Source organism: Salvelinus alpinus, chromosome 16, assembly GCF_045679555.1.
Source record: "Salvelinus alpinus chromosome 16, SLU_Salpinus.1, whole genome shotgun sequence".
Lineage (NCBI taxonomy): Eukaryota > Metazoa > Chordata > Actinopteri > Salmoniformes > Salmonidae > Salvelinus > Salvelinus alpinus.
In genome coordinates, this window is record NC_092101.1 from 14755955 (window position 1) to 14783615 (window position 27661).

Consider the following 27661-nt stretch of genomic DNA (forward strand, 5'->3'; position numbering starts at 1 on the left):
GGTCCAGAAAATTTCATTAGGCCACTCATATGGTGTATTTTGTCAGGATGTATCAACGTTTACAGATAGGCTATAGCCTATTTTTTCTATGGTAGGCCTATGACACTGAGATGTGCTGTCTGTCGTAGACAGTGGTGTAAAGTACTTAAGTAAAAGTACTTTAAAAGTGTTAATTAATTAGTTTTTTGGGGTATCTGTACTTTACTATTTATATTTTTGACTACTTTTACTTCACTACATTGCTCATGAAAATAATGTACTTTTTACTCCGTACATTTTCCCTGACACCCAAAAGTACTCGTTACATTTTGAATGCATAGCAGGACAGGACAATGGTCCATTTGCACACTTATCAAGAGAACATCCCTACTGCCTCTTATCTGGTGGCCTCACTAAACACACGTTTCATTTGTAAATTATATCTGAGTGTTGGAGTGTGCCCCTGGCTATCAGTAAATGTAAATAACAAGAAAATGTTGCTGTCTGGTTCGTTTAATATAAGGAATTTGAAATGATTTAATGCTTAAGTATATTTTAGCAATTACATTTACTTTTGATACTTAAGTATATTTAAAACCAAATACTTTTAGACTTACTCAAGTAGTATTTTACTTGGTGACTTTCACTTTTACTTGAGTCATCATCGGTTCCTCTTTTTGTGTTGTCCGTTGTATGTTTCCTTTTACTCAAGTATGACAATTTGCAACTTTTTCCACCACTGGTCGTGGATCATGTATCCCAAGTCATCCCATAATTAACATTGCCACCAGCATATGCCTAAAAATCGCTAATGCCATTATATTAAACCAGGATTGGCCGAATGACTGAAATTAATAGAATTGTGAGTGGGGTTCGGGAAAAAATCTGTAGTAAAATCTAATAAATTTTTTGTAGAGATTATTTAGGGTCATTCTCCATCTAATAGTACAATAGGCCGAATTTTTGCTTGCAAATTCGAGCTGAAATTATTACATTAATTTGTTTTTTTTTGTATTATTCCATCACCTGCCGAATAGAAAATCTCATATGGCCCCCCTGAAAAAGGTAATTGCGTTGTTTGCTCAGCATATCTATCACAGATTGTGATATGGCATTTTTTTCGTGGCTTGCCGTCGCTTGTGATTTTACACATGCACCGCTGCTGCTAGAGACCTTCTGAAAACAATGGCCTTGTTTATTCTCGTCACCTTTTGAGATCTACTTATTTCGTGCAAGATTTTGTGTGTAAATGGTGAATATACATTTTTTTTGTGGATTTAAACTTGTTCCACCACTGTGTGACTGTTGTCTATTTGTTGTCACGGCCTTATTGTATTTCACGGTGGCGTATGAATGAATGGGTTGTAGAGCAAACAACGCAATTATCATAACAGGTTGTAATAGCTTTTTTTATTGGCTTGGCTTTCTCAGTGATTTTACCCATGAACCGCTAGTGTTTCTGCAACGTGATGGAGTTGTCTCTTTTGCTGATAGTTCCAAACTTCTCTCTGATACATATTTCCACTGACGCTGAGTTTTGGTGTGATTCTATTGGCGTAGGGAAGGTGAAAGTAAACTTGAGGGGAACATGGTTGCTTTCATGCAAATACAAGGGACAACACAAAAAGAGGAACCGATGTCAAATGAGAAACAAGACATTGTTCAACCAATTGTGAGAGTTGATTCACACCGAGACAAGATTGGCAAAACGGACTACTGTAGTTCCCGAAATATATGATTATTGATAAAGATTTCTGAACTAGATGAGAGCGGTCGGTTTGACTCTTCTTCCACTGAAAACTATTGAACGACTTCTGATCTCATCGAAAACATCGTCGGAATCGGTAAAGAGGCAGGCGTTTGTAAGTTTTGAGATAAAGATACAGTAGTCTCGTTTACGTGGACGAAGAAATTCATCTCAGGGTATTCCGGAAGCAGCTGAATAGAACGCAGGTAAATGGGTGCGCTTTCAGTCACTCATTTAAGTGAGCGATACATTCGGATAATAGGCGATAGCAGTTGACCGATATTTAGGCCTATTCGTTATGTTGTAATGTGCTTGTTTAATTGTTATAGCTTTTAACTAGGCGACGTACAGTCCAATCATACAAATATTTTTTCACAGGCTTTGTATACTGCCAGTCACTGTAAACATCACCAAGTGAAAGTTGTAACCATAGCATTAAGAATTAGAATACTAGAATGGACATGAACGTTGTTATGATCATATAAAGGTCAGCCATTTTGGTCAAGTTGGTCAACCATGGTTTGCCAGTGCTGTGATTAGATATTGTGTAAAATAATGTATTTGAACAATTTATCTGCACTGTATGTTTGTTAGCAAGCTATAGCAAGCCGGTTTTAGAGGAATGGTTCCATTAATGGGTCAAATGAACTGCTAATATTCCAACATTCCATTCAAACAATGCAATCAATCCAAAGCCTAACGGACTAAACTCCACTTCCGCTATCCATGGCCATACACCTGCCAAAACTAATTGATGACAGGACTTAGACAAGTTGTAAATGCAACAAGTACTCATATTGTATCATATAATAGCACTCACAGCTTTACAAGAAAACGGAGACATTTCAGATCTGTTTACATATATTTTAGAGGCTATTTATAAAGAAAATAGGTATAAACCCTGTATAAACTGTATGTATATTTAAATGACTATTTTATGTTGACAATAATTATATTACACAATTTCTAAAATATTACATGCATTTTATTTTCATGTATAAGTAAAATCAGGATTATGCCTCTACTGCCATTCATTCCAATTAGACTGTTTGGGATTCTTCCCTGACCAATATGGCTGCCATTTTCATCCCATTCTGGAACTTTGAGGATCTATGAAATCCCTTCTAGTAATTTAACAGGATATCTATGGTTGGAACAATGTGTCTTCTGTAGTGTGTTCTGTCATCACAGCCACTCAAGGCGTGACTGGCACGCTTGACTCTGGATGACCACTGTTACAAGTTTATTCCAAAATGTTTTGAGAACTGTGAACTAAGGTCAATAACCATTAGCTGTTTCTTTTCTTTCCTACAAAAAAACAATATTGTTTGAAGACAGACTAGAGATGGGTGACTGGAATCTCAGCATTGGGACTTTGAGTGAAGGAGCTCAGAGCAGGTTAGCTGACATGCTGGATAATGCCAAATGTGGATGGAGACAACTTGCCAAAGTTGTCACTGAGGAACCTCGATTCCGCTGCAGGTGAGACTTTGAAATGAAACACTCAATGTTAATAGCATTGTCTCATAATCATTAGAGCTATGATGTTGATAACTGAGTCCGTACCCCATATTCTTTACAGAATAATTTGTCATCTATACCGAATGATAACACTCAATCTGTAACTTTTTTTAATGGCGATGTTGTGAAGCTGTGGAGTCTTAATGATGGTATAAAGCCATACAGAGAGAATGTCGATGTTTAGCCTGACCTGTTAGTGGTTTGTCACCATTTATTGACAGTGAGAATGAGATGACCAGCTGTTCGCTCCAGGTGCTCAGCCCGACAGGCAGCCCCAGCCGCTACCTCCTAGAGAGGCTGTCTGAGCGCTCCTGCACCCTGGGCTTCCTGCTGCACTGCCTGAAGAAGATGGAGCACCATGAAGCTGCGCAGTACCTCACTGCTAACGGTCAGTCTTAACCTCTGCCTGCCTGTCTCTCTCTGTGAAATATATGATATCTGCTCTATTTTAGCAACACTACAGGTGTCCTCTGTCACCTTACTTGGTACCTCAGTCACTGTGCGTGTGTATATGTGTGTGTGTAGTGATGGAGCGGTTTCAGATCACAGTGCAGCCCCAGGCCCAGCATGCTACAGAGGGAGGCAGGGTTGTGCTGGTCTGTAAGGCTATTGGTCCTGCTGCTATGGGCTACCAGTGGTTCAAAGGCAAAGAAGAGGTCAGTCCATTGCATATTACAGTGATTATACACTGAGTATACAAAACATTAAGAACACCTTCTCTTTCCCTGACAGATTGACCAGATGAACACAGGTGAAAGCTATGATCCCTTATTTATGTCACTTGTTAAATACACTTCAATCAGTGTAGGTGAAGGGAAGGGGACAGGTTAAAGGAGGATTTTTAAGCCTTAAGACAATTGAGACATGGATTGTGTAGGTGTGCCATTCAGACGGTGAATGGGCAATACAAAAGATTTAAGTGCCTTTGAACGAGGTATGGTAGTAGGTGCCAGGCGCACCCGTTTGTGTCAAGAACTGCAACGCTGCAAAGTTATTCACGCTCAACCGTTTCCAGTCTGTATCAAGAATGGTCCGCCACCCAAAGGACATCCAGCCAACTTGTTTAAGGGGTGGGGGGTGCAACTCAATATTGGGAAAGTGTTCCTAATGTTTGGTATACTCACTGTGTGCCCACATACACTGTAAAGTGTATGAGTGAGATAATATATTCTCTCTTTAGGTGCTGGGTGGAAGTGGTCCAGAGCTGCTCCTTTGCCCTTTAAACCCAACCCACCAGGGACACTACATCTGCCGGGTCAACCATGGAGAGAACTTCGTCTTCTCCCAGTGGGCACATGTCCGCATTGTCAGGTCAGCTGGCTCCAGCACAGGTAACTCAATTCAACTATATTTTCATATATAGTTCAATCAGTAGAACTAATGTAGTCAATGCAACGATGGTATTAGAAGATTGTCTTGGCATTTAGGCTCTGCCCTTCCTGAATTCATCACATTGACTTCACCTTGCATTTTTTTTGTGTCATAACCATTAGGCCCCTTGGTTGTGTTTCAGGTGTCAGTAGCAGCTTCTTCCCTCCCTCAGTGAGTGGAGTGCGTATTGTCCGTCAGCCCCGGCCCCAGGTAGTAGCTGAGGGGGACTCCTTGTGTCTGGACTGCTTTGCTGAGGCCAACCCTCCTCCTCAGTACCAGTGGTACCACAATAAACAACTAATGCCAACAGGCAAGATAAGCACCCTGAGGGTCAGTGCCATTTTGGGTCCCCTGAATATATGATTACTTTTTTTTTTTTTTACTCTATGTTTAAAAAGCCTGTATCATAATTATAGGTCCAATTATGTCAGACATCTTGGGACTTGTATGTGTCTGTTCATTTGCTGTATATGATTGTCATGTTTGGAGTTGTTATGTGTTGTGGTTGTCTGCAGATACTGTGTGTGACCACAGCAGATCGAGGAATGTACAGCTGCAGGGTGTTCAACCTGTACCATGAGGTGTGGAGCGACCAGGTCCATGTCAAAATAGGTGAGAGTGGTGCATCTGCAATGATTGTATTGTCTGTTATTTCTGTTCTGTGGTCAGAATTGTACGACGTATTTTGTATGTTTCCTTTTTAGTGTTGGCTTAGTTGTGAGGATTCGTGCAGAAGTGGTTCTATGAATATGTTTTGATTGTCCCAGAAAGCACATGACACAGTGCTTTGACTGACTTCCTTGTTTGTGGTTTTTGTAGACCCTGGTTCCTCCATTGATGCCTCCTGGGGAGAAATAGACGCTGGTACAGACATGATAGTATTTTAACCAACTTCACTGTTTTTCTACTCCGTGTCGCACCAATGTTTTTGGGTGGTAATGTGATTAATTCATAACAATGTTATAAACAATGTTTTACAGCTGCCACACCTAGCCCTGCCAGGCAGATAAGTAAATTATATGGTAAGTGCAGTAAACAACATAGCCATCTAAAAGAAGATGCAGTGTCGAAAAAAAGCTTTATAAACATAAATGACTGTATATGATTGTCCATTTGAATAACATTAATAACAGAATGTTTGTGATATGTACCCTTTTTCCTCATACCTTAATTTCCTCTTGTTTTTCAAAGCCACGGACAAAGTGGCTCTTCTGATGGGCAACATGAACTACCTGCACCACAGGCCTCTGCGAGCGCCCATGGCTGACGTGCACGAGATGACCAACCTGCTGCGTCAGCTGGACTTCAAGGTGGTTTCTCTGCTGGACCTCAACTGGCAGGAGATGCACAGCGCTGTAACTGAGTTCCTACTGCTGCTCGACCGCGGCGTCTATGGTCAGTTTAGTTACTATAAGAAATCATAGTAGTTAAATAGTAATATTATTTGCATTGTCCAGCTGTGTCTAATAGTGCCGATCCCTTTCCCGTTCCTCCTCTCCCGTCATGTTCCAGGGCTTCTGTACTTTGCGGGTCATGGTTATGAGAACTATGGGAACAGTTTCATGGTGCCCATTGATGCCCCGGCTTCTTATACCTCAGAGAACTGCCTGTGGGTGCAGGATGTGCTACAGCGGATGCAGGAGCGAGAGACGAGCCTCAATGTATTTCTATTGGACATGTGTCGCAAAAGGTACAGTTCTCAGCATCAACTATGTGATTGGGCTCTATGATAATGTAATAATGATTTTGCTGTTATGTTGTAAATTAATTAATATCTGTAGTAAACTTGTACTGTTTTAGAAACTTGAACGACGGCGTCCCTCCACAGCCAGGGCAACTGAAAGTGACCGCAAACATAGTGTTTGGTTATGCCACGTGAGTTGCTTCTCTGCCAACTTAAAGTACCTCTTTCACTCATACACGTATCACAGAATGTGTTATATTAAATTAATCTCTGATTATGTCTAGGTGTGTGGATGCAGAGGCCTTTGAGGTGAATAAAGACGACCTGTCCAATGGAATCTTCATCAATTTCCTCAAACAGAGAGTCATGGACGACGAGAAGGTCACTGTCATGCTGGACAGGGTGGCCGAAGGTATGACTAATGAAGTTGAAAAAAAACTAAAACATATTTTGAAGTATTGTGACACTTGATATTGTGAATATCAATCTTTACAAATGACTGTTAACCTGTCTAGCCCCCGGGTTCCGCTAGCGGAACCCCCCCCCACATTCCACTGAAAAGGCAGCGTGCGAAATTCAATTTTTTTTTTTTTTTTAAATATTTAACTTTCACACATTAACAAGTCCAATACAGCAAATGAAAGATAAACATCTTGTGAATCCAGCCAACATGTCCGATTTTTAAAAATGTTTTACAGCGAAAACACCACGTATATTTATGTTAGCTCACCACCAAATACAAAAAAGCACAGACATTTCTTTCACAGCACAGGTAGCTTGCACAAAACCCCCAAATAGAGATAGAATTAGTCACTAACCAAGAAACAACTTCATCAGATGACAGTCTTATAACATGTTATACAATACATTTTTCAGGTATAAATCATAGTTTTACATTGCAGCTACAATCACAAATATCACCAAAGCAGCTAGAATAACTACAGAGAGCAACGTGAAATACCTAAATACTCATCATAAAACATTTATGAAAAATACATGGTGTACAGCAAATGAAAGACAAACATCTTGTGAATCCAGCCAATATTTCAGATTTTTTAAGTGTTTTACAGTGAAAACACAATATAGCATTATATTAGCTTACTACAATAGCCAACCACACAACCGCATTCATTCACCACAATGGTAGCGATCGCAAAAAAACAGCAAAATATATAAATTTATTCACTAACCTTGACAAACTTCATCAGATGACAGTCCTATAACATCATATTACACAATACATATATGTTTTGTTCGAAAATGTGCATATTTAGCGGTACAAATCGTGGTTTTACAATGTGAATACGTAGCCAAACTGCACAAAATTATCCGGATATATTTCTGACACTCACCTAATCTAATCAAAGAACTCATCATAAACTTTACTAAAAAATACATGTTGTACAGCAAATTAAAGATACACTAGTTCTTAATGCAATCGCCGTTATAGAATTCTAAAAATAACTTTAGTACGACATACAGCTTACGTTATAGCGAGACAGCGCCTGCAATGAGGGCGGAAAATAGTACTAAACATTTTCCACAGAAATAACATCATAAATGGTTCCTACTTTTGCTGAGCTTCCATCAGAATGTTGTACAAGGGGTCCTTTGTCCAGAATAAATCGTTGTTTGGTTTTAGAATGTCCTCTTCGCCTGTCGAATTAGCAACCAAAGCTAGCCAAGTGGCGCGAAGTTGTCCATCTTCACCAAATGCAGAGAACGGAAAACGCCAAAACTCCCGATAAACGTTCAATAATCTGATAAAACTATATTGAAAAAACATACTTTACGATGATATTATCACGTATCAAATAAAATCAAAGCCGGAGATATTAGCCGTCTATAACGAAAGCTTTTCAGAAGGCAATCCAGGGTTCCTTCCCGCGCCTTGCTGGACAAAGGAAATTTGGGGTCACGTCATTCCAAGAGCTCTCGTTTGACCTCAGATCAAGCTATACACCCCATTCCACCTCCCACTGCCTATTGACATCTAGTGGAAGGTGTATGAAGTGCATGTATATCCATAGATTTCAAGCAAATGAATAGGAAGGCCCTGGAACAGAGCCTCGATTTCAGATTTTTCACTTCCTGACAGGACGCTTGCTGCAAAATGAGTTCTGTTTTACTCACAGATATAATTCAAACGGTTTTAGAAACTTGAGAGTGTTTTCTATCCAATAGTAATAATAATATGCATATTGTACGAGCAAGAATAGAGTACGAGGCCATTTAAATTGGGCACTATTTTTTCCCAAAGTGAAAATAGCGCCCTCTATCCCAAACTTAATGTAGTTTCTCTGTTTTGTTCATGTATCTGTACAGACATGGGTCGGTGTGAGATCACACGAGGGCGGCAGGCTCTAGAGTTACGCAGTAATCTTTCTGAGCGACGTGCACTCACTGACCGCATCCAGAGCTCCGGCTGCCCAGAGACTACCTCGGCACGCAACCTGCAGTGGGCCATAGCACATGGTGAGACCTTTGGCTTATTCACCATGCATTTTTCAATCAAGGTACATTAGTGGAGTGAACGACTGGGTTTTGAACCAGGTCATATATGTTACATTATCCGTCAGAGCTAAATCCAATGCATTAGCTCTGGGAGCTGATATGCGTTTTCTGGTAGACCTAAGTAAGCACTGCATGACGGCTTCAATAAGCATTAGCTGTCTCTTTCCAGTTCTTCCAAAGAGCCGTAACCTGCAGTTTGACTGTGGCGTGACGGTGCAGCTGGGCTTCGCAGCAGAATTCTCCAACGTCATGATCATCTACACCCGAATATTGGAGAACCCCAAGGAAATTGCGTCCTGCTCGGCCCATCTCACAGACTTCACTGAGGTTAGCTTCTCCATTGTCACAATGTCTTAATATGTTCAATAGACTTCAACTGCAGCACAGTCAGGGTTGGTGACTCTTTATTAAACATTTCACAGTAATAAACTCATCAAAAAAAGAAACGTCCCTTTTCAGGACCCTGTCTTTCAAAGATAATTCGTAAAAATCCAAATAACTTCACAGATCTTCATTGTAAAGGGTTTTAACACTGTTTCCCATGCTTGTTCAATGAACCATAAACAATTAATGAACATGCACCAGTGGAACGGTCGTTAAGACACTAACAGCTTACAGACGGTAGGCAATTAAGGTCACAGTTATGAAAACTTAGGACACTAAAGAGGCCTTTCTACTGACTCTGGAAAAACACCAAAATAAAGATGCCCAGGGTCCCTGCTCATCTGCGTGAACGTGCCTTAGGCATGCTGCAAGGAGGCATGAGGACTGCAGATATGGCCAGGGCAATAAATTGCAATGTCCGTACTGTGAGATGCCTAAGACAGAGCTACAGGGAGACGGGACGGACAGCTGATTGTCCTCGCAGTGGCAGACCATGTGTAACAACACTTGTACAGGATCGATACATCCGAACATCACACCTGCGGGACAGGTACAGGATGGCAACAACAACTGCCCGAGTAACACCAGGAACGTACAATCCCTCCATCAGTGCTCAGACTGTTCGCAATAGGCTGAGAGAGGCTGGACTGAGGGCTTGTAGGCCTGTTGTAAGGCAGGTCCTCACCAGACATCACCGGCAACAACGTCTCCTATGGGCTCAAACCCACCGTCGCTGGACCAGGCAGGTCTGACAAAAAGTGCTCTTCACTGACGAGTCGCGGTTTTGTCTCACCAGGGGTGATGGTCGGATTTGTGTTTATCGTCGAAGGAATGAGCATTACACCAAGATCTGTACTGTGGAGCGGGATCGATTTGGAGGTGGAGAGTCCGTCATGGTCTGGGGCGGTGTGTCACAGCATCATCGGACTGAGCTTGTTGTCATTGCAGGCAATCTCAACGCTGTGCGTTACAGGGAAGACATCCTCCTCCCTCATGTTGTACCCTTTCTGCAGGCTCATCCTGACATGACCCTCCAGCATGACAATGCCACCAGCCATACTGCTCATTCTGCGCATGATTTCCTGCAAGACAGGAATGTCAGTGTTCTGCCATGGCCAGGGAAGAGCCCGGATTTCAATATCATTGAGAACGTCTGGGACCTGTTGGATCGGAGAGTGAGGGTTAGGGCCATTCCCCCCAGAAATGTCCGGGAACTTGCAGGTGCCTTGGTGGAAGAGTGGGGCAACATCTCACAGCAAGCAGCAAGAACTGGCAAATCTGGTGCAGTCCATGAGGAGGAGATGCACTGCAGTACTTATTAATGCAGCTGGGTGGCCACACCAGATACTGACTGTTACTTTTGATTTTGACCCCCCCTTTGTTCAGGGACACATTATTCCATTTATGCTAGTCACATGTCTGTGGAACTTGTTCAGTTTATGTCTCAGTTGTTGAATCTTATGTTCATACAAATATATACGAATACATGTTAAGTTTGCTGAAAATATACGCAGTTGACAGTGAGAGGACCTTTCTTTTTTTGCTGAGTTGATGTTTCTGTCATGTGGACATGCAATCATACTTGTTCCTGTTTCCAATTGTGTTCTGTATGATGGCAGGGTTTGGATATGGATCTGAAGATGAGTAATCAGGAGAACCTCCTAGATGCAGGGAGTTTACTGCCAATGGAGATTCTCCTGCCTGCAGAGCTTCCAGGCCTCTACACCCGCCTGAAGGGACTGCAGAGACTTAAGGTCAGGGTTCATTTTACACATTGACTCTCATGGATGCTCCAAAACAGTGGGACCAGTGTTGGTATTCGAACTCTAAATCAGATATCATTGTTACCAGTTTTGTTTGGGGATACGGGAGTGCCCAGAAACGCTGTAAGAACCTTGCTCAAGGTGATTGTGAATCCCTTCTCTGTGTAGGCCGTTGAGTTATGTGAATATCACCATTTTCTGAGCTTTGACGCATCTGCCTTTGTTTGTTCTCATTACAGAAGGAGTTGACATTCACTGTGTGCCTTCAGTATAAGTATACAAACTTGGATGAGGAGGTCCATGAGAGGCAAACTGTCACTGTGGGCAAACCACTGGTATCCAAACTCAATCTCCACGAACCTCGGCTTCCCCGCTCCTACTCGGCCTCCTCCTCATTCGACCTTCACTCCTTCAGCCATTCCTCCTCCTTCCCAGAGGGCTTTGGGCCAAGCTTCCCTACCTCAGAGACTTCCTCCATTGGCTCAGCCTCCACCACCTGGTCATATTACTCACAGCCAGGAGTGTCTGCCACCCCATCTTCCCCCGGGAAGTTAAATCTACCTGTGGAGGATGACAGTCCAGAGTTGTTTGATTCTGACACCCCTCAGCCTCTCACCACAAGCAAAAGCCTGCCTCATGGTCAAGTAGAGGACCTCACATATCGGTTCAGTAACATGCACAACTTCCATTCATGTTAGTCATGTCAATTTGCAGTGTTGTAAGCCGTGCAACCCATTGTGTTTTGTCTACAGACGTACACATTAACTTATAGTGCAACTTACTTAACAACAAATTGATCCCATGACCTGCATTGTTTATATGTTAAAGAATATGTAGAGAATAATTGATGTAATCTAATTTTTTTAGCTCATGTAATGGTTGTTTGTCTTAATGTTATGAAAATATAGTGCCTTAAAGCATAACCATTTGGGCATGCTGTTAATACATTTCTTTCACATGGTGGATTTAACTTTTTTTTAAACAGACATAAATAACTTATAAAAATGTGTTTGAACATTTTGATTCTGGCCCCTCAAATATTGTACGCAAAAGACAACTCATTTAGGCTGGGATATGTTTATTATCCTGTCAGAGCCTTTATATCCAGGCCTTTGCAGTGTAAGGGATGTCAAATGTTTGGACATGTAAAAAGTGTCTGCAGACGGAAGGAGCCGAGATGTGGAACGTGTGGGGGGAAATCCGTTTGATAGAGACTATATAGCAGAAGAGAATTGCAAAGGAATAAAGTGTTGTAACTGTGGTGATGAGGCAATATCCTTGGAATGCCCAAATATGGTGAAAGAGGTGGAGGTGGCCAAAATCAGGGCAGTTCAGAACGTCTTTTATGCGGAAGGTGCTATAAAGGGTAGAAATAGCAAAAGGTCCGACACAGCAACAAGCAGCGATGCCTGCATGTCACCTGCAGGATCCAGACATTCTTCAAGTAAAGAAAGTGGAGGTTGTGTCATTTATAGCAATGGTGATAAATGGAACTACAGAAGTAAAAATAAGTCAAGAACGATCGACATTGATCCTGCAGCTGAACTCTTTCAAGGATTAAAGGATTTTACATCTGAGGAGTTGCAGTGCCTTCGGAAAGTATTCAGACCCCTTGACTTTTTCCACATTTTCTTACGTTACAACCTTATTCTAAAATGGATAAAATAGTTTTTTCCCTCCATCAATCTACACACAATACCCCATAATGTCAAAGCAAAAACTGGTTAAGAAATGTTTGCTAATTGATCAAAAATAAAAAACATATCACATTTACATAGGTATTCAGACCTTTTACTCAGTACTTTGTTGAAGCACCTTTGGCAGCGATTACAGCCTCGAGTCTTCTTGGGTATGACGCTACAAGCTTGGCACACCTGTATTTGGGGAGTTTCTCCCATTCTTCTCTGCAGATCCTCTCAAGCTCTGTCAGGTTGGATGGGGAGCGTCGCTGCACAGCTATTTTCAGGTCTCCAGAGATGTTCGATCGGGTTCAAGTCCGGGCTCTGGCTGGTCCACTCAAGGACATTCAGAGACTTGTCCCGAAGGAACTCCTGCGTTATTTTGGCAGTATGTCCAGCCAGCCTCACAACCGCAGACCACGTGTTTGACGTCGTGTGTGCATTTTATCGATGGCAATTTGAATGCACAGAGATACTGTGATGAGATCCTGAGGCCCATTGTTGTGCAATTCATCCACCCCCACCACCTCATGTTTCAGCATGATAATGCATGGCCCCATGTCGCAAGGATCTGTGCACAATCACTGGAAGCTGAAAATGTCCCATTTCTTCCATGGCCTGCATACTCACCAGACATGTCACACATTGAGCATGTTAGGGATGCTCTGGGTAGACATGTATGACAGCGTGTTCCAGTTCCCGCCAATATACGGCAACTTCGCACAGCCATTGAAGAGGGGTGGGACAACATTCCACAGGCCACAATCAACAGCCTGATCAACTCTATGTGAAGGAGACTTGTTGTGCTGCATAAGGCAAATAAATGGTGGTCACACTGGTTTTATGATTCACACCACTACTTTTTTTAAAGGTATCTATTCCCAGTCATGTGAAATCAATAGATTAGGCCTAATTTATTTATTTCCATTGACTGATTTCATTATGTGAACTGTAACTCAGTAAAATCGTAGATATTGTTGCGTTCATATTTTTGTTCAGTGTGTTCAGGGAAAATTAACACGAATCCACACAAACTACTCAATATATAAAAAATATTTAAAAAATGTATTTGTAGTTTGTGTGGAGTCATGTATATTTTCGCTTCCCCGTATGGAATTTACTTTTCTCTTGTATATGTTTTGCACCCCCGTTCAGTTGGTGGCAACAATACACCACCAACTTCTGCGTGTAGCGCGACATAAAACTCAAAGAAGCAGAACAAGAGCACGTTTAGGCGTTCACAATTATAAGAACACTGCCCCTTTTCACAAACTGTTTTCAGATGACATATGCGCAGTGGAGTTCCATGTTCATAGTGCGCCATTTTGTGACAGTAGGCCGCTTGTTTCGTGCAAGAGATTAGTTAACCTGTGCTTGCAAACAAAATAACGTTTTCTCAGTGTAATCATGGCTGAAAACTATTCGACGGGAGAAGCAGGGGGCGTTGAGATTCCTGAGGGAGAAATTCGTAAATTGTCGGAGCTGAGAGTCATCGACTTGAAAGCAGAATTAAAAAGACGAAATCTGGACGCCACTGGCATCAAGAGTACGCTGACAGAGAGGCTGAAAAAGGTAACGTTAGCCATGCTAACTAGTAACTAGTTAGATGTGCTCATGCATCATGATAATTCACAAATGAACTGGAACCAGTGTCACGTCATTAGTTAGTTGCATGATATATATAACCACTAGAATTTGCTAGCTAACTAAGTTTTATATATGTCAAATAAATGAAGCTAACGTCAGCTAGCCATGGCCTTGCGTAGCCGAACGGCAAGGCCTTTGTGAGCGGGCGTGATAGCCACATGGTGCGCTTTCCCAAACCTCTCCTCGGGCACCCCGCTCCGTATTCCAGAACTAACTAGTTTAGCATACACGATTCAACAAATGGAAGCCTTAGTGATTAGTTGACCATTTGAATCCGATGTGTTAGTACTAAAATACATCGAGTAGGTTTAATGCTTGTAGGCACTGGAGGAGAGGTTAGGGAAACACTACTCCAAGGCCTGCAAGCTGGCTTGTCAGATGTTTATGTAAGTGATAATGTTCACCAACTAGCACTGTGTTGTAGCTGACCACATAGCCGTGTGTTTGATAATAGTCGAGTTGGCTAAACTGAAACCAGATATAACGTAGTTAGCTAGCCAGGTAACTATAGTATTTCCTTATGTAATTTCTCCACAGGCGATTGAAGAAGAGGGTGGAAACCCAGATGAGATGGTGGTTGTTCTCGATGCAACTCCTAAGGCGGCACTGGCTAAACGGACCTCCAAAGGTATGTTTAGGGAGTGAGAGCAAGGTCGTAATTAAGCAATAATGTCTTGGAGTAAATTGATATTAGGGACTTAAATATTCGTCTTTAACCCCACTTTTCTCCCCAATTTTGATCTTTAATTGCGATCCAATTACGATCTTGTCTGCAGGGAAAAGACAGGAGAATGATGAATCAGAGGACTGCACCATTGAGGAAGATTCGGGTGATGGCCAGGTGAGCATCTACCATCGTTTTTATCTAATGCAATCACTATGCACTCCCTGGATAACAATCTATTAATAAATTCACCTTCCATAATTCCATTCAAGGATGACAACATGCAGGACATGGACATCCTGGATATGAATGTGCTTGATGAGGCTGAGAATGACAACAGTATGCCGGCAGAGGAGGAGTATGACACAGATGAAGTCCTGAACTCTCCGTCGGATGAAGTCAACCCCGAGATCCTGGCTGACGGAGAGGCCACAAACGAAGATGAACACAATGGAATCTCTGGCTCTCTTGAGCTGATGAGTGAAGCCAAACCTGAAGAGGTGAGACAAACTTGCTGCTGTTGTGGCACAGTCATATCTAATGATAACAAAATTCTCACACTTTTTTTCCTATGGAAGCACAGCCTGAATTAGCAGACATTTAAGAGAAGAAAGAGTTCAAGTTTAAATAAAATGCAAATGCATTTCATTATCATTTGTGTTTAGTTGGAAGGAAAATAGACTAAAATCCCATTTGTGCTAGGAGCCATGTTACACAAGATACATTTTCCTTTTATTCCTTTAGGTTCAAGAGAAGGATCTGAAGCCCAAAGACTCAAAGGAAGAAATAGGTACTGTTGAAAAGGGGTTGGAAGTTGATATGAATGCACACTATCTTTTTGCAGTGTTAAATCCGGTATGCAAGTCGTTTTAGATTAACATTCTTGCCTGTGGTTGGTCAGGAAGAGACTGGAAATCCAAAGAAAATTGCTGACTGTGTATTGATGCTTGTTAACTGGAATTTCTAAACACTGATATATGAATCTGTCTGTTTTGGGCACCCTCCTATTATTAAAACAGAACTGGTTAACAATCTGAAGCACAAAGTCAGTAATTAAAGGTTTAGTTGTTGCAGTTAGCACGCAGTGTTTTTAGCTTGCCACGCAAAGACCAAGAAGAGAAGACTGAGGCCCATCATTTGAAACCAACCATTCAAAAGCCTTTTTAGGACTGACTAATATTCTCACTGGAGATGAGACTAATGGACTTGTTATACAAACCAAAAGAATTCTGAATTCGCTGTCACTTACCAGATTATGGACACTCATGAAGTCAGCAATTGCATGAAGATGGACCTTCATGGAGCCTCTGCTGATCTTTTGGCTTTCTTCAGATCAAATCTTTTTCTGCCTAGGGATCAGGTGAACTGAAATGGTCGACTTGAATGAGGAGTTAGGCTGCTTGGTCAGTCTTTGGTTTTTCCAGTCTCTTGTTACGTGTGTATCTGTGTATACGTAGTTCAATGACAGCGGAGGGCCACGTCCTTTTCCAGCCTTGCCAGTTCCACGTTAACCATTGCTGTGTTTCAGAAGTAATTAAACTCTGTGCCATTCTATTCCTGTTAAATCCGTAGAAACTGATAAAGTAGCCGGGTCTTGTTTATCTGAGCCGCTAAATGAAGAGCGCCAGGAGCCACCGACAGAAGATCAAGCCACCATCGGGGACAAGGTCAATGTTGCCGAGGAAGACAATTTGGAGCCTGAACTGTCGACTAGCGACATGGACGTTGCTAAGCTAACTGCGAGTGAAATGAAAGACACTGGCGACACACAAAATGTCCCCGACGAGGCAGATGACGCTGAAAGCGAGAGCGCTCAGGCTGTTAGCGTAAGCGAGCAGGGCGCGGGTGAAACCGAAAGCGCTGTTGATTCGGAAATGGTCTCTAAGGCTGAGGGTGAGGAGAAGACTGAAGAGAATGCTGCAGAATCAACGACAGTGAAAGAGTCCTCTTCTGTTGAGGGTGATGATCAGAAAAAGAGGTTTGTTGTTTTCTGTCTACTAGAACAATGGCTATCTCTGTTGCATTGGGTCCTTTTTGTAGCAAGTTTTGGTGCTCTTCTGGATGTAAAATGGTCTGCATTTGTGTCAAGTTATCATTTTGTCATTTCCCACCCCTACCTCACCTCTTTACCTTCATAAAGTAATGTATTGGAAGTTTCCTTGGCCATGTAAGGCTGCCTTGTAACATTGACACCCACCCAAATCACTGTAGTGTTGTATATGCTGGGGTAATTACTATGTGCACAGGGTAAGTATGATTAATCTGGATGAGCCCCCTCCCCCAGGTCTTCTCACTTCCAGATATTAATTGTGTGTTCTCTTTGTCTTTAGTTCTGATGAGGATAAAGGTAGCAAGCCTGACTCAAAAGATGAAAAGGGTAAGTGTAAACATTGTTCATTCTGTAATTGTGATGTGCCCATTGTAGGAAATTGCAAAAGACTTGCTCACACCTGAATGAGGTGCTGAATCAGCTCTGATGAATGTCTGTACATTTGGCTCATGTTTGTCTGTTCTGAAAGGCCCTGCAGGTAGTGCTCCAGCTAGTAGTGGCAGAAACCTGTGGGTTAGCGGCCTCTCCTCCAACACCAGAGCAACTGATCTAAAGACTCTGTTCAGCAAGCACGGAAAGGTCAGTATCCTGGGGGGGGAAAATAAGTACTTTTTTGGTATATATATTCATGCTAGAATGTAATTGAACAAGATGTAGGTGTGAAATGGTACTGTACTTTTGGACCTTCCCTGCCCATGAATTAAATGTTCTATCCTTCTCCGTATCAACATCAGGTTGTTGGAGCTAAAGTGGTGACTAACGCCCGGAGCCCTGGGGCTCGCTGCTATGGTTTTGTCACCATGTGTTCCACAGAGGAGGCCACCAAGTGTATCAGCCACCTGAACAGGACCGAGCTCCACGGTAGAATGATCTCTGTGGAGAGGGTGAGGGTCATTATCTACCATCTTCTATATCAGTGGCCTCTGCTCTAAACCTGTAGTTTTGTCAAATGTTGGGATGCCTTCATTCAGAGAAGTGAGGATTGACCATGCCAACCTGCATGCATTTTGCGTGCCATGTACGCCATTTGAGGTCAAAATAAGCTGGTTCGAAAAACTCCCCTTAAATAGGCTTCTATTTGGCATATTGTGGTTTTTCACTTAATAGGGATAGGCGTCCCGCTAGCGGGACACCTGGGAACAACATCCGGTGACATCGGAGGGCGCAATTCAAATAAATAATCATAATATTAAACATTCATGAACATACATTGTATTTTATATCATTTTAAAGCATAAATTCTTGTTAATCTAACTGCGTTGTCCGATTTACAATAGGCTTTACAGCGAAAGCATTGAATAAAGACTGACATCTAGTGGAAGCCATAGGAATTGCAATCTGGGAGCCAGAATTACATAGGACCCATAGCTTTCCATTGTAAAAGCCTGGGACCTCAAAAAAACATTCTGGTTGGTATTTCTTTGGATTTTCGCCTGCCATATCAGTTCTGTTATAGTCTCAGACATTATTTTTTTCTATCCAATGCTACCAATTATATGCATATCCTGGCTTCTGGGCCTGAGTAACAGGCAGTTTACTTTGGGCACGTCAGTCAGGTGGAAATTCAGGAAACTAGACCCTATTCCTAACAAGTTTTAACTGTCTAAAGTTGGAGCTGAGCAAATCAGACGATTTGGGCAAGGATAAAATGATCTCTAGCTCGCCGCTCTGGCCTGCCCTGTAGTCTTAATACTAAACTCAGCAAAAAAAGAAACAGACCTTTTTCAGGACCCTGTCTTTCAAAGATAATTTGTAAAAATCCAATTAACTTCACAGCTCTTCATTGTAAAGGGTTTAAACACTGTTTCCCATACTTGTTCTATGAACCATAAACAATTAATGAACATGCACCTGTGGAACGGTCGTTAAGACACTAACAGCTTACAGACGGTAGGCAATTAAGGTCAGTTATGAAAACTTAGGACTCTAGAGGCCTTTCTACTGACTCTGAAAAACACCAAAATGAAGCTGCCCAAGGTCCCTGCTCATCTGCATGAACGTGCCTTGGGCATGCTGCAAGGAGGCATGAGGACTGCAGATATGGCCAGGGCAATAAATTGCAATGTCCGTACTGTGAGATGCCTAAGACGGCGCTACAGGGAGACAGGACGGACAGCTGATTGTCCTCGCAGTGGCAGACCACGTGTAACACCTGCACAGGATCGGTACATCCGAACATCACACCTGCGGGACAGGTACAGGTTGGCAACAACTGCCCGAGTTACACCAGGAATGCACAATCCCTCCATCAGTGCTCAGACTGTACACAGTAGACTGAGAGAGGCTGGACTGAGGGCTTATAGGCCTGTAAGGCAGGTCCTCACCAGACATCACTGGCAACAACGTCGCCTATGGGCACAAACCCACCGTCGCTGGACCAGACAGGACTGGCAAAAAGTGCTCTTCAATGACGAGTCAGTTTTGTCACACCAGGGGTGATGGTCGGATTCTCGTTTATCGTTGAAGGAATGAGCGTTACACCGACTGATTTGGAGGCGGAGGGTCCGTCATGGTCTGGGGCGTTGTCACACCATCAGACTGCACTTGCAGGCAATCTCAACGCTGTGCGTTACACCGAAGACATCCTCCCTCATGTGGTACACTTCCTTTAGGCTCATCCTGACATAACTCTCCAGCATGACAATGCCACTAGCCATACTGCTCATTCTGTGTGTGATTTCCTACAAGACAGGAATGTCAGTGTTCTGCCATGGCCAGCAAAGAGCCTGGATTTCAATCCCGTTGAGCACTTCTGGGACCTGTTGGATCAGAATGGCTAGGGCCATTCCCCTGAAACCAGCTCATATAGGCCTAGTTTCATATTCCAAATAGCCTACATTAAGCTAGACTACTACATTGCATCCAGTAATTGAATTATTCTGAATTTTCTCCACAAATTAAATTTAAGATGATGCAAGTTTGCATTTTCACTAGACTATACACATACAATGATTTGAATAAATAATACCTCAATTTCATTGACCACCTCAATTTCATGTAGTATCAAACACAAGACTTCTGTGTTGGCTACAATGTTTATCATTTAAAACCCTATTCAGACAGGACTAGCATTATTAGAGAACGTTGGTTATGTATTTATAACCCCAGAATGTCCGTTACGCCAGAGGACGATTCAGACAGGATTCTTTTTTCCCAAAATGCTCCCTATAATAATTTTTCTCAATAAATTGACAGTTATGACGGAAGCCTGGAAGTTCTTTTTCTAGGCTTGTCCAGGCGACAACAGGCTACACTAATAACCCAAGTTTCTTTAACCTCTCTGGGATAGGTGGGACATTAGCATCCCACCTGGCCAAAATCCAGTGACAATGCAGAGCGCCAAATTCAAATAAATTACTATAAAAAATTGAACTTTCATGAAATCACACATGCAATACACCAAATTAAAGCTACACTTGGGAATCCAGCCAATATGTTAGATTTCAAAAAGGCTTTACGGCGAAAGCAAACGATGCTATTATCTGAGGATAGCACCCCAGCAAACAAACGCAGACGATCATATTTCAACCCTCCAGGCGCGACACAAAACGCAGAAATAAAGATATAATTCATGCCTTTTGACGAGCTTCTTCTGTTGGCACTCCAATATGTACCATAAACATCACAAATGGTCCTTTTGTTCGATTAATTTTGTCGATATATATCCAAAATGTCCATTTATTTGGCGCGTTTGATCCAGAAAAATACCGGTTCCAACTCGCGCAACACGACTACAACATTTCTCATAAGCTTTGTCCAAACATTTCAAAGTACAAAGTAATACAACTTTATGTATTTTTTAACGGGACATACTGTGTTCAATATCGGAGGAAAACAAAGTGGAGAGTGCTTTTCAGGTCACGCGCTTCTAACAAAGATTACACTTCCCTCTACCCTCATTCTGAACAGTGCTACTTCATTTCTCAAAGGAAAACCTCAACAAATTTCTAAAGACTGTTGACATTAGTGGAAGCGATAGGAAATGCAAGAAAGTCGCTTAGAAATCTGGATTCCCAATGAAAAACCATTGAAAAGAGTGACCCCCCCCAAAAAACAATTCTGATTGGTTTATCCTATGGGTTTCGCCTGCCAAATAAGTTATGTTATACTCGCAGACATGATTCAAACCGTTTTAGAAAACACTCAGGAGTTTCTATCAATCTATTAATAATATGCATATCTTCGCTTCTGAGCCTGAGTAGCAGGCAGTTTACTTTGGACACGCTTTTCATCCGGACGTCAAATACCGCCCCCTATCCCAAAGAAGTTAAACCATCTTTGCTATAGTGTCGTTATAATATTTGAATTGTGGAAGTGTGATCATTAGGATATTTTAGCGATCCACAGTGTTGTGGAAATTCCTACACAGGGACACTCAAAGTCAATCTTAAATTAATCATTGTTTATTGTCAGTGCACTGGAGAGGTTCTATCAAACTTGATGCACCATAGTGAATGTCTGTCAGGAGCTCTAACGGGACAGTCCCGTTTAGTCCTCTTTTATATATGATAGGCAAGCCATATTTGCATGATTTTAGCTTATTCATAATTTATTCATTTAATGTTTGCTTCATTCATGTGACCGACCAATACTTCACGAGCTTCTGGGTTTACTGCCAAATTGCAGACACTGAACGAATCCTCACTATCAATCAGTCACTAGCATGAACACATATTGGTTTATAGACTAGCACCAACATAACATTTTCCATCACAGCTCACATTTTATCAAATCAGTTAATGATTTCTTGCTCAAACCGTGAGCAACGCCTATCAAACTCGAACATTTCTCTCAACACAGGGATGCCGATTCGCAAAGGACTTTTATTATCAGAGGAGGTTATTATAGTTGGAAATGTTACTCTCCTGCCATGGAAAATTTACTGACATGGCAGATTCGGACGTGACTGAAATTTTACTTTTTGTGCTTGTGCACATAATTACATTACCCGACCTCCCCCAGTAAAAGTAATCCCATCTGAATAGGGCTCAAAGTATACATTTAGATGTATTTAATTGTAAAAATGTGTACATTTTCTAGTTAGCTACTGAAAAGCATCCAATTACCAAGTACCCGAAAGTCTAGCATACCATTCCTGCTTAGGCAGTCTTCTGCCAACATCATTATTAGGCAAAAAAAAAGTGCATTTGATGTTGGGAAGTGTGGGATTTGCACGCGTACCAATTTTGGAGCTGGAGATGCTGCTGCCACCCTGAAGTGGTACTCGTAAAAAATCTTCATGGTTGGCAAGTCTGCCATTTTTATAATCCGACCTCTGTTCCAGGCTAAGAACGAGCCTGCTGGGAAGAAGCCTGCTGACAAGAGCGATGCTAAGTCTGACACCGACAGGAGACACTCCTCAGACTCCAAGTAAGCTCTGAGAACATGTCAATGTCATTACACATTAAGCTATGTACTCATTGTATGTCATCAGATACTAGATTCATGTTTTTAATTATTTTCTCTATCCAGGTCCGATGCCAACAAAGATGAAATGGCTGAAGGTGAAGTCGGAAAAGATGGCAAACGTAATGAGAGGACAGTGGTGATGGACAAGTCCAAGGGAGAGCCTGTCATCAGCGTGAAAGCCAAAAGCAAAGACCGGGTAAGCTACCCAAACGCTGACATCTATGCTCCATCTATTGAACTTTCACCTCAAACTTTTGTGGTAAAAATGGTTACGCTACATGAGCTTTTGTCTTGTTCAAAACAGAGCACCAAGAGTCGCGACCGCAAGTCCACAAGCAAAGAGAAGGACATCCTGTCGTTTGACCAGATCAAGGAGCAGCGTGAGCGGGAGAGACGGAGGCAGCGGGAGAGGGAGGTCAGGGAGGTGGACAGACGCAGGCACTCTGGGTGAGGAGTTGCAATAGCTGCACGACATTTCACCTCAAAGCTAAGAATGAAGCCAGCTTGTACACTGTTAGAAAGCTTTGAAAAGAGACTGGTCATTCAAAGTGATTCCACTAAATATCTCCTATGCTTTCTGTTTGGCCCAGGGAGCGCGGCAGTGGCCCAGACCGTAGCAGCGTGGACAACCGCACAGAGCGTGAGCGTATCCGCCTGTTCCGGGAGAAGGAGGAGCGCGAGCGCCTCCTGCGGAAAAGAAACTGGCTGGAGGTGGAGAAGGAGCGGCTGAACTTTGACCGCATGGAGCGCGAGTTCCTGGAGCGCGAGCGTCAGCGTGTGGAGTACGAGCGCCGGCGTGAGCAGGAGAGGATCCAGCGGGAGAGGGATGAGCTCCGCAGGCAGCAGGAGCAGCTGCGCTTCGAGCAGGACCGCCGCCCCCTCAAGAGGCCCTATGCCGACTTGGACAACAGGTACACACTTCATCCACGTCTGCCACCCTTTCACCCCTCTCCACAGCATCATTACCCCTGTTTGAGTTACCAGGTCTCTTATCATAGAATAGATGGCTGGATATGGCCACATAACAACCTCAGCCTTACTATAGATCTTCAGTGTGCAAGACTCATCTAAAGACATGCATGGTTTGAGAATATTTTATTGCGACTGACAAAGACCTGCTGCTTGTAGGAAAGACGACTGGCAGGAGAAGAGGCTGGCTATGGATGACCGCTATGGGGGGCGCTCAGACTTCGGTCGCCAGGAGCGCTACCAAGACATTGACCACAGGGACCGCGGTCGCTACCAGGACGATGCCGTCATTGACAGGTACAGAGTAGACTACAGTTATTTGCAGTGAGCTGACACCAGTTGTCATGACTGTTTATGACCTCTGTTATGTAGGTCTTATGATGGGAGGGCTTCAAGTATTTTACGCCTGTTTCTGCATCACTTTAATTGATGCTTATATTTATACTTAAGTAAAAAGCCGTTTTAATGGCCAACTGAATGGTGGTGAATTTGTAGTTGTATGCCACACGTTTCGGTCAATAATCAATGTTTGTGTTAAGTAATGTTTAATGTAATCTTTCCTGTAGGAGGGACACTTCACGGGCTGTAGTTGCAGACAGGGATAGCACGGTAAGAGACATGGCCTCATGCAATCTACACACAATGCCCCATAATGACAAAGCGAAAACAGGTTTTTTGATTTGTTTTGCAAATTTAATATTAAAAAAATGTGTATGTGTATCGCGCTCGCTCTCTGCTATGAGACTTGAAATTAAGCTCAGGTGCATCCTGTTTCCATTGATCATCCTTGATGTTTCTACAATTTGATTGGAGTCCACCTGTGGTAAATTAAATTGATTGAATGTGATTTGGAATGGCACACACCTGTCTATACAAGGTCCCACATTTGACAGTGCATGTCAGAGCAAAAACCAAGTCGTGAGGTCGAAGGAATTGTCCGTAGCGCTCCGGGACAGGATTGTGTCGAAGCACAGATCTGGGGAAGGGTACCAAATAATTTCTGCGGTACTCAAGGTCCCCAAGAACACAGTGGCCTCCATCTTCCATTTAAGAATGTTTGGAACCGCCAAGACTCTTCTTAGAGCTGTCCGCCCGGCCAAACCTAGCAATCGGGGGAGAAGGTCCTTGGTCAGGGAGGTGACCAAGAACCCGATGGTCACTGACAGTGCTCTAGAGTTCCTCTATGGAGATGGGAGAATCTTCTGGCAGGACAACCATCTCTGCAGCACGCCACCAATCAGGCCTTTACGCTAGAGTGGCCAGACAGAAGCCACTCCTCAGTAAACTCCGCTTGGAGTTTGCCAAAAGGCACCTAAAGACTCTGACCATGAAGAACAAGATTCTCTGGTGTGATGAAACCAAGATTGAACTCTTTTGCCTGAATGCCAAGCATCACTTCTGGAGGAAACCTGGCACCATCCCTACGGTTAAGCATGGTGGTGGCAGCATCATGCTATGGGGATGTTTTTCAACGGCAGGGACTGGGAAACTAGTCAGGATCGAGGGAAAGATGAATGGAGCAAAGTACAGATCTTTGTTGAAAACCTATTCCAGAGCGCTCAGGACGTTTCACTTTCCAACGACAATGACCCTAAGCACACAGCCAAGACAACACCGGAGTGGCTTTGGGACCAGTCTCTGAATATCCTTGAGTGGGCCAGCCAGAGCCTGGACTTGAACTCTTATCAACCATCTCTTGAGAGACATGAAAGTAGCTGTGTAGCAACGTTCCCCATACAACCTGACAACACTTGATAGGCTCTGCAGAGAAGAATGGGGAAAAACTCCCCAAATACAGGTGTGCCAAGATTGTGGTGTCATACCCAAGAAGACTCGAGGCTGTAATTGCTGCCAAAGGTGCTTCAACAAAGTACTGAATAAAGGGTCTGAATACTTAGGTAAATGTGATATTTATGTTTATTTTTTAAAATAATTATTATAATCAATTAGCAAAAATGTCTAAACTGGTTTTTGCTTTGTCATTATGGGGTATTGTGACGATTGTCTCCCCTCAATTTAATACATTTTAGAATAAGGCTGTAATGTAACAAAATGTGGATGAAGTCGAGGTCTGAATACTTTCACAAAGGCACTGTATGCTATTAGGCACCAATATGAGTTGTTGATCATGTCGCACCACTGTTTTACAGCATTTGGTGCCTTGAAAAAAAAAATGTGATGCGATTTGTTTTTAATTGTGCTTCCCTCACCAGCACTTCTCGGACCGTACCGAGAGGCACGGGAGGGACACCTGGACCGCAGCAGGAAGTTATGACAAGCGTACTATTAATCCAAGGTTAGTTTGATTTTAGATGGTTTTGTCAATTTTAATTTACCTCTCACCAGATGGATGCCAAGGTGTGCTTTGAGCTGCTCATCACTGTCTGATTTCTTTCAGGGAGGGCCGTGACTGGGACAGAACCTGGCAAACCGGTCGAGACGGGGGCATCCCAGGCCAAAGTCACATGGGGGCACGGGGAGGAATGGCAAGGTAAGCTCAAATATATGTATGTGTATGGCAATATTGACTATGTTTTTGAGACATCCGCCAATGTAGGATTTGGAAATGTGTGACCAGTAAGTGCGAAATCCTTTAGCAATTCTGGTCCTTATGGTGTCTTGTTTTCTGACCCCCAGTCGTGGAGGAGGCTACATGACAACAGGGACCTCCCAGTCCCTCTCTGGAGCTCTGAATCGTCAGAATCAGATGATGCAGGGTGGCGGGGCCTTCGGTCGCCGCTACTGAGGTCTGAACACCCTTGTTCTCAGTCACATGTTTAGATGTATTGTGAAACTGTCTGCAGCATGTATATTGCTCACAAAAGCTTTGTGAATTCGATGTTGCTTTTATAGACCCTTTGACTTTTCTTCCTCCTTTTAAAATTTAAGATTGCAATTGAATTTAACTGAACATCTGAGTTTTAAATGTCTGATCAGATCATTCATAGTTTTTTCACTCTGAATCACCTTTTTTTTTTCAAATAGAAAATTGATAAATTCCGTTCAATTTGTGTAATTTGAGTGTTTTCTATGTGGTTGAATCTTGGTAAGAAATGCTCAGGAATGCGTCTGCTTAAACTTGGTTGCGGAAAAGTACGAACACAATGGTTATGATTGCATTTCAGGCTTAATTTCAATTACTGTCAAATGTGGCATTGTCTTAGTGGTAATGTACAAAAATCTTTTAAGAATTCGTATGGATAATAGGAAACGATTAACCGCGTTTGATTCAACTGCAGTTGTACAATACCACCACTGGATGGCACCAGATGGCTATTTTTCTGTGAGATGAAAATGCTGCCTAATAAAGTTATTTTTGCAGGCCAAGGGCAAACATTTTTTATTTACTTTCTCATTATCGTTAAGAGCAATGTTTTGCAATCAACTATTAAAACAGGTTTGGTTTGTGGTAGATATAACTCTCCACAAATCAAATAGAATTAGTCCTAAGAGCTCGGGGCTCTTCATGCAAGCAGAAAAATTATAAGTACATTAATCATCTTGCCCTAGTACCTACATACTTGTAGGCTACATGTTTGGAGTGTTACACTTCACTTTTTTTTTGGACCATCTTTATTCATAATGAGCTTAAGAATGTGTTAAAATAACTTGATTAGTTTGGCATGATTGCTGTCTATCTACTACATAGGGCCTAGGCCACACTGATGTAAACAGTTTAATATTTACATTGTGTTTAATCCACTTGATTTTCTCCTAACCTACCAGCAGTTTTCCCCTCTAGCAGCCTACCATAATTTTTGGTGTCTAACTTGCCCAGCTCAGAGATTAAAGATGAATCTTTGGTCCAGTCATAGAATTAGTATACTACAATAGACATGAACCTTAAGGTCAGCCATCTTGGTCAGGGATTTGGGACAGACATGTTGTAAATGCAACAAGTACTGATATTGTATCATAGCGTTCACAGTTTTACAAGATAAACATTTAGACATTTACTGGCCGTTTGCCTATTTTAGAGGCTATTCATATAGAAATTGTATTTATATTGACAGTATTTTGGGTAGACAATTATTACACGCCTAACTTTTATTTTCCTGCATAAGTAAAATCAGGATTTTGGGATTTTTCCCTGACCAATATGGTTGCCATTTTCACCACATTCTGGAATGTTGGCGGTTAAAATTAGCTAGATAACCAACAACTGTAATGACGTATTTGAGAGACGAGTGCTCATTGTGAAAATGTATTTGTTTTCAATAAACGTTGGAGACAATATAGTTTACATGTCAACAAATCTAAGCCAACTCTGTCTGTTTTGC

General features: G+C 42.3%; 2 protein-coding genes across 3 annotated transcripts; both read left to right on the forward strand.

Annotated features, from left to right (window-relative positions):
* The first annotated feature begins 1443 nt into the window (after positions 1-1443).
* malt2 (MALT paracaspase 2) lies at positions 1444-12736 on the forward strand. 2 transcript variants are annotated; one of them, XM_071344986.1, is made up of 17 exons: positions 1444-1932; positions 3065-3208; positions 3469-3635; positions 3773-3903; positions 4428-4578; positions 4761-4948; positions 5134-5230; positions 5438-5482; positions 5599-5640; positions 5810-6013; positions 6131-6308; positions 6419-6493; positions 6587-6714; positions 8628-8777; positions 8986-9143; positions 10820-10954; positions 11203-12736. In XM_071344986.1, exons 2-17 carry the CDS (start codon positions 3072-3074, stop codon positions 11659-11661), a joined length of 2445 nt encoding a protein of 814 aa, XP_071201087.1. In that variant the 5' UTR covers positions 1444-1932; positions 3065-3071; the 3' UTR covers positions 11662-12736. The 2 variants fall into 2 exon arrangements, with proteins under 2 accessions (XP_071201087.1, XP_071201086.1); XM_071344985.1 differs by having other exon boundaries at positions 1445-1932; positions 3061-3208.
* A 1122-nt stretch (positions 12737-13858) lies between these two features.
* On the forward strand, positions 13859-26708 carry LOC139540914 (scaffold attachment factor B2-like). Its single transcript, XM_071344984.1, has 18 exons — positions 13859-14214; positions 14827-14917; positions 15066-15130; positions 15226-15453; positions 15698-15743; positions 16526-16931; positions 17284-17330; positions 17473-17582; positions 17738-17887; positions 22288-22373; positions 22476-22608; positions 22717-22859; positions 23003-23323; positions 23541-23678; positions 23948-23990; positions 25595-25677; positions 25780-25872; positions 26019-26708. Exons 1-18 carry the CDS (start codon positions 14050-14052, stop codon positions 26125-26127), a joined length of 2457 nt encoding a protein of 818 aa, XP_071201085.1. The 5' UTR covers positions 13859-14049; the 3' UTR covers positions 26128-26708.
* The last annotated feature ends 953 nt before the right edge of the window (positions 26709-27661 follow it).

Excerpts from the sequence above, each read along its gene's own strand:
- malt2 (XM_071344986.1), top strand. The coding sequence starts at position 3,072 with ATGGGTGACTGGAATCTCAGCATTGGGACTTTGAGTGAAGGAGCTCAG. Across the intron at positions 3,636-3,772 it reads GCAGTACCTCACTGCTAACG|TGATGGAGCGGTTTCAGATC; the intron begins GTCAGTCTTAAC and ends GTGTGTGTGTAG. Across the intron at positions 9,144-10,819 it reads ATCTCACAGACTTCACTGAG|GGTTTGGATATGGATCTGAA; the intron begins GTTAGCTTCTCC and ends GTATGATGGCAG.
- LOC139540914 (XM_071344984.1), top strand. The coding sequence starts at position 14,050 with ATGGCTGAAAACTATTCGACGGGAGAAGCAGGGGGCGTTGAGATTCCT. Across the intron at positions 14,215-14,826 it reads TGACAGAGAGGCTGAAAAAG|GCGATTGAAGAAGAGGGTGG; the intron begins GTAACGTTAGCC and ends ATTTCTCCACAG. Across the intron at positions 15,744-16,525 it reads AGACTCAAAGGAAGAAATAG|AAACTGATAAAGTAGCCGGG; the intron begins GTACTGTTGAAA and ends TTAAATCCGTAG.